This window comes from Bufo gargarizans, chromosome 8 (assembly GCF_014858855.1).
Source record: "Bufo gargarizans isolate SCDJY-AF-19 chromosome 8, ASM1485885v1, whole genome shotgun sequence".
NCBI classification, from domain to species: Eukaryota; Metazoa; Chordata; class Amphibia; order Anura; family Bufonidae; genus Bufo; species Bufo gargarizans.
The window spans coordinates 195,275,840-195,282,675 of record NC_058087.1 but is presented as its reverse complement, the minus strand read 5'-3'; the positions used below and the strand labels follow the sequence as shown (position 1 = coordinate 195,282,675).

Below are 6,836 nucleotides of genomic sequence, written 5' to 3'. Positions count from 1 at the left end.
GGGCGCCCCCTGTACATACCTTCTCCTCCAGTCAGCGCCCGTTTCTCCTCCTCCTGATTTTCTTAGAAGGAAGCAGGAATCACAGCTGTGAGCGGAGAATGGGGATTCCTTGCACGGCAGGGGGTGTGTGACGTCTGCACCGGGAAAAGGACATGGGGGGGTGGACAGGTATAAAGACCGGTCACCTGCAGGGCAGGTGGAGCACAGGGACAGGGAGCGGGGTGCAGGATGCTGGCGGGGGCAGGTAAGTCCATGACGGGACTGCTACTGGGCGCGCTGCTGACAGTGGTACTGAGCACAGCAAGTGATGGAATCATAGAGAGGGGCGGCACTGTATAGTAATAATGTGAGCAGATGAAGCAGCTGTACTGTGCAGTAATGGAAGTATTACTGGGCATAGTAATAGTAGTGACACTGTGTAATAGAAGTATTACTGGGCATAGTAATAGTAGTGACACTGTGTAATGTAAGAGGTAGTACTGTGCATAGTAAAAGTAGTGATACTGTGTAATGTAAGAGGTAGTACTGTGCATAGTAATAGTAGTGATACTGTGTAATAAAAGTAGTACTGTGCGCAGTAATAGTAGTGACACTGTGTAATGTAAGAAGTAGTACTGTGCATAGTAATAGTAGTGATACTGTATGTAATATAAGAAGTAGTAGTTTGCATAGTAATAGTAGTGATACTGTGTGTAATATAAGTAGTATTACTGTGTATAGTAATAGTGATACTGTGTAATAGTAGAAGTAGTACTGTGCGTAGTAATAGTAGTGATACTGTGTGTAATATAAGTAGTATTACTGTGTATAGTAATAGTGATACTGTGTGTAATGTAAGAAGTAGTACTGTGCGTAGTAGTAGTGATACTATGTGTAATAAAAGAAGTAGTACTGTGCATAGTAATAGTAGTACTCACTGTGTACTTTAGAAGTAGTACTATGCACTAATAGAGGTATTACTGGGCATACTAATAGTAGTGATACTGTGTGTAATATAAGTAGTACTGTGTATAGTAATTGTAGTGACACTGTGTACTGTAAGAAGTAGTACTGTGCGTAGTAATAGTGACACTAGTGTAAGAAGTAGTACTGTGCATAGTAATAGTATTGACTGTGTAATGTAAGAAGTAGTACTGTGCATAGTAATAGTAGTGACACTGTAGTGTAAGAAGTAGTACTGTGCATAGTAATAGTAGTGACACTGTAGTGTAAGAAGTAGTACTGTGCATAGTAATAGCAGTGGCACTGTGAAGTGTAAGAAGTAGTACTGTGCATAGTAATAGCAGTGACACTGTGTAGTGTAAGAAGTAGTACTGTGCATAGTAATAGTAGTGACACTGTAGTGTAAGAAGTAGTACTGTGCATAGTAATAGTAGTGACACTGTAGTGTAAGAAGTAGTACTGTGCATAGTAATAGTAGTGGCACTGTAGTGTAAGTAGTAGTACTGTGCATAGTAATAGTAGTGACACTGTAGTGTAAAAAGTAGTACTGTGCATAGTAATAGCAGTGGCACTGTGTAGTGTAAGAAGTAGTACTGTGCATAGTAATAGTAGTGACACTGTAGTGTAAGAAGTAGTACTGTGCATAGTAATAGTAGTGACACTGTAGTGTAAGAAGTAGTACTATGCATAGTAATAGTAGTCACATTGTGTAATGTAAGAAGTAGTACTGTGCATAGTAATAGTAGTCACATTGTGTAATGTAAGAAGTAGTACTGTGCATCACATCTTCCTCTGTGTCCCCGCTGCAGTTTTCATGGTGATGAGCGTCACCGCCTGGTCCCGGGGATCTGCAGCCATTCCTCTGTCTGGAGAAGAGATCATCACCCAGATCCACAGCCTGGCTACTTTATACAAGATCAACTCCACCCTGGTGCTCAGCACATATGTAAGTGTCTCTGACAACCAGCTGCATGGGAAGGTTGTCAGCCACTCCCACTCAGCTGCATGGGAAGGTTGTCAGCCACTCCCACTCAGCTGCATGGGAAGGTTGTCAGCCACTCCCACTCAGCTCCTTACCCATATCTGTTATTAGCGATGTATTTATTTACATACTTAATTCTCTCTGGAAGAGCTTGCAGTCTAACTTCCAGGCCACAGACATGCACACAGTCATACGCCACTGACCCAATTCCAGAGCAGTGATGTATCAGATGTACAGATCGATATATATACAGCCGCGCCCTGCTCGTCATCTGATCGCCTTAACCTGTGCCCTGATCCCAGACATATAGTTGATGATGTTATCCTTATAATCTCTGATATTATATGAACTAAATTGGGAAAATGTGGAAATTGATAATATATCACTTATTATATCATAATTCTATTTGTTTCGAAAGGAGATTAAATATCATAATATTATTACAGCAGGGACACTGACTTATTATCTCCAGGCTGTGAAATGGCAAGTCAGGAGTCTGGGATGAAAATTACCAGCTCACGGGTAATAAATGAGTGTCTGACGTAATAAGCAAGGACCTGAGATAATAAGCAAGAGCCAGAGATAATGAGAAAGGGTTTGAGATAATAAGCAAGGACCTGAGATAATAACCAAGAGCCAGAGATAATGAGAAAGGGTTTGAGATAATAAGCAAGGACCTGGGATAATAAGCAAGAGCCAGAGATAATGAGAGAGGGTTTGAGATAATAAGCAAGGACCTGGGATAATAAGCAAGAGCCAGAGATAATGAGAGAGGGTTTGAGATAATAAACAAGAACCACCTGGGATAATAAGCAAGAGCCAGAGATAATGAGAGAGGGTTTGAGATAATAAGCAAGGACCTGGGATAATAAGCAAGAGCCAGAGATAATGAGAGAGGGTTTGAGATAATAAGCAAGGACCTGGGATAATAAGCAAGAGCCAGAGATAATGAGAGAGGGTTTGAGATAATAAGCAAGGACCTGGGATAATAACCAAGAGCCAGAGATAATAAGAGAGGGTTTGAGATAATAAGCAAGGACCTGAGATAATAACCAAGAGTCAGAGATAATGAGAAAGGGTTTGAGATAATAAGCAAGGACCTGGGATAATAAGCAAGAGCCAGAGATAATTAGAGAGGGTTTGAGATAATAAGCAAGGACCTGAGATAATAAGCAAGAGCCAGAGATAATGAGAGAGGGGTTGAGATAATAAGCAAGGACCTGAGATAATAAGCAAGAGCCAGAGATAATAAGAGAGGGTTTGAGATAATAAGCAAGGACCTGAGATAATAACCAAGAGCCAGAGATAATGAGAAAGGGTTTGAGATAATAAGCAAGGACCTGGGATAATAAGCAAGAGCCAGAGAAAATGAGAGAGGGTTTAAGATAATAAGCATGGCCCTGAGATGATAAGCAAGGGCCTATAGGTGGATTTAGATGGGAAGATGATCAGGCAGATTATTGGGGCAATCTGCCTGTCTAAGGGTGCAGCCGATCACTTGAGCGAAACGCTCGTTCATCGGGTGAAATGATTGTTAGTGCAGGTACGTACATTATTGTTTCTAGGCAGCAGATCGCCCAGAAACAATGCAGCTAGATGAGGATGAACGACAGCAGTAGCGATTGCTCGTCCTCATACTGTGGAGGTGATCGCTGCATGTAAATGCAGTGCTTCACCTCTACTTAATGAGCAGCCAACTTTCGGGAAGGAACGCTTCCTTTTTGACAATCTGCTGCCCCTAAGCCCATCAAAATCGACCTTAACACAGAGCCTGAGATAATGAGCATAGACATAGATAAGAAGAACCTGAAATAATAAGCAAGAGCCTGATATAATAAGAGATGATTTGAGATAATAAGCATGTACCTGAGATAAGATATGAGATAACAATCAGGGGCCTAAGATAATAAGTGAGATCCTGAGATACTAAACAAGATAATAAGGACATGAGATAATAAGAGAGAATGTGAAATAATAACCATCATTGACCTGAGATATTAAGTATGGTATGAGATAATAAGCATAGACCTGAGATAATAAGGAACTGAAATAATAAGCAAGAGCCTGAGATGAGAGGGTTTGAGGTAATAAACCTGGACTTAAGACAATAAGGGCCTGAAATAATAAGAGAGGGTTTGAGATAATAAGTATGGACCTGAGATGATAAGTATGGTATTAAATATTAAGCATAGACCAAAGATAATAAGGATCTGAGATAATAAGCAAGAGCCTGATATTATAAGAGAGGGTTTGAGATAATAATCATGAGTCCTAATATTATAAGGGCCTGAGATAATAAGATAGTGTTTGAGATGATAAGCATGAACCCAAGATGATAAGTAAGGTCTGAGATATTAAGCAAGGGACTAAGATAATAAGAAAGAGCCTGAGAAAAGTGTCCCAAAATAATAAGGACCTGAGATAATAAGCGAGAGCCTGACATAATAAGCATAGACCGAAGATAATTAGGGACAAGAGATAATAAGCAAGAGCCTGAGATAATAAGCATAGACTTGAGATAACAAGGGCCTGAAATACTAATTGGGTGCTCTGACATAAAATTGTTTTGAGATTATAAGCAATGGCCTAACATAATAAGCAAGGGTCTAATAATAAGTAAAGAGCCTGAGATGATAGCCAAAGGCTCTGAGATAATAAGTGAGTGATCTGAGAAAGAAATAGATAGCCTAAGATAATAAGCAAGGGCTTGAGATAATAAACAAGGGACCTGAGATAATAAGCAAGAGCTCTGAGATAATAAGTGAGTGATCTGAGAAAGAAATAGCCTAAGATAATAAGCAAGGGCTTGAGATAATAAACAAGAGCTCTGAGATAATAAGTGAGTGATCTGAGAAAGAAATAGCCTAAGATAATAAGCAAGGGCTTGAGATAATAAGCAAGGGACCTGAGATAATAAACAAGAGCTCTGAGATAATAAGTGAGTGATCTGAGAAAGAAATAGCCTAATAAGCAAGGGCTTGAGATAATAAGCGAGATCTCTGAAATAATAATCACTTTGAGAAAATAAGTAAGGGCTCTGAGGAGTCAGGCGCTGAGATAATAAACAAGAGCTCTGAGATAATACATGAGGACTCTCTGACAATAAGCAAGGACCTGAAATAGTAAGTGATGGCCTGTGATAATAACTCAGATAATATGTGAAAGCTCTGAGATAATAAGTGAGAAGATCCCCCCAATGGATTATGATTATAAGAAAGGCCTGGCATAATAAGTGAGGGCTCTGAGGAAATCAAGGGCTTAAGATAACAAACCTGGTACAAGTGAGCATGCTGCGAAAATAATTACGGGCCTGAGAGCCAGGGCTCCGGGATAATAAGCAATGACTCTGAGATAAAAGGCAACCTGATGGCTCTGAGATAGTAAGCAAGAACCAGAGATAATAAGCATAGATAATATTGAGGGACCTGAGAAAATCATCACCGGCCCTGAGATAGTAATTGAGGGCCTGAGATAATAAGCAAGTTCAAAACATAGTAGCTGATTACATGAGATTATAATAAGGCTTGAGATAATAAGCAAGCTATTGAGGGCTTGAGATAATAAGTGAGACCCGACCCTGGAATAAAAAGAGAGCATGCTAAAATAATAAGCAAGGGCTCTGATATAATAAGCGAGGGCCAGAGATAAGGTCTCTGAAATAATAAGAGTTTTGAGATAAGAAGCAAGGTGCATGCTATAGAAAAGGGGTAGAAGCTGCAAAACCTGGTGCAGTAATGCGAGGTCCATCTTGATTGTTGCTGTGGGCCCCCTCTCCCACAGAATGTGGATGTTCTCATGTTCTCATGTCTTGTTCTCCTCATCCTGATCCTGTGTTTCTCTCTCATAGCTGCAGCACCAAGGCTCCCCGTTCAGTGACATTAACTTCAGCTTCCCTTCCTGGTTTGAAAACGGTCTTCCCACTGCTGCTATGGGCTTCAAGGCCTGGAGATGTCTTTGTCCTGGTGACCGTCTTCTGCAGGCCAGACAAGCCTTCTCCGCTATATCTGAGTTCTTCCAACTGGTCCGGGATGATCAGATGTCCCTGAACACAATGGCTACCGAGCTGCACCGGCTCCTGGAGATCGCCCAGAGATCCTCAGAGGCTTTACTCAGTAACCTCAATGAGGCCATGCTCATCCTGGGCTACCAGCCTCAATCCACCCAGCCCGAACCTCTGAGCTGGGCCTCTACAGACGACAGCATCTTCAAGAGGAAGGTACGAGGCTATGTGCTGTGCAGAGAGTACAGGGACTGGCTAATGAGGGTGCCCAAGGACATGGAAATACTGAGGGCTGCAAGGAACAGGAGGGAGACTGTTGGGTTGGACAGGAAGGATTGCTGCCGCTCCTAGAAGATGGAAAAGTAAGAGGAAGCACAGTAAAATATCAGAGGAGAAGCCAGAGGTTTGCTCTGCTGGAGGACTAAGGGCTTTAGAAAACTATATGGGTCCATCCAGGAGAAAGCAGCAGTTACCTTGACTATGACCTATGGAGCTGCAGGTCCAACCATGAAGTTCTTTACATCACCAACCAGCAGGAACCTTGCTGACTCTAGGACTCTGTGCTGCAGTTCACCATATCAACCACCAGGGGGCTGCAGATCCTATCTCAAAGCAGACTAGGCCTCCATAAGGACACTGAGGGGAAAGTTGTGATTCTATGATGTCATCTGTAACGGTGATGTCACTGCTGTAAAGGAATTCTGTGAGTCAACAGGAGTGAGTCACCTGCAATCCCCCCCAGCAGTCACTTCCTGGCATTCATAGATCCTGATGTCCTCATTAGACCAATGGACAGTTCTGATGATGAATTCATCTCATTTTCTGAATTCCTTTCTAATTGCACTGAGGTCTCCTACAGTTCTGCAGCTATGAATAGTCCCTGCGTATGATTGATATAAAAATCCTTGCAGG

At 41.7% G+C, this 6,836-nt stretch overlaps 1 protein-coding gene across 1 annotated transcript; it reads left to right on the top strand.

Moving 5' to 3' along the window:
- The first annotated feature begins 224 nt into the window (after positions 1-224).
- On the top strand, positions 225-6,275 carry CTF1 (cardiotrophin 1). The gene is made up of 3 exons (XM_044304390.1): positions 225-244; positions 1,752-1,888; positions 5,772-6,275. The coding sequence occupies exons 1-3, from the start codon at positions 229-231 to the stop codon at positions 6,273-6,275; spliced, it is 657 nt and encodes a 218-aa protein (XP_044160325.1). The 5' UTR covers positions 225-228.
- The last annotated feature ends 561 nt before the right edge of the window (positions 6,276-6,836 follow it).

Coding starts and splice junctions, on each gene's coding strand:
- CTF1 (XM_044304390.1), top strand. Junction 1,889..5,771: donor CCCTGGTGCTCAGCACATAT/GTAAGTGTCTCT, acceptor TCTCTCTCATAG/CTGCAGCACCAAGGCTCCCC.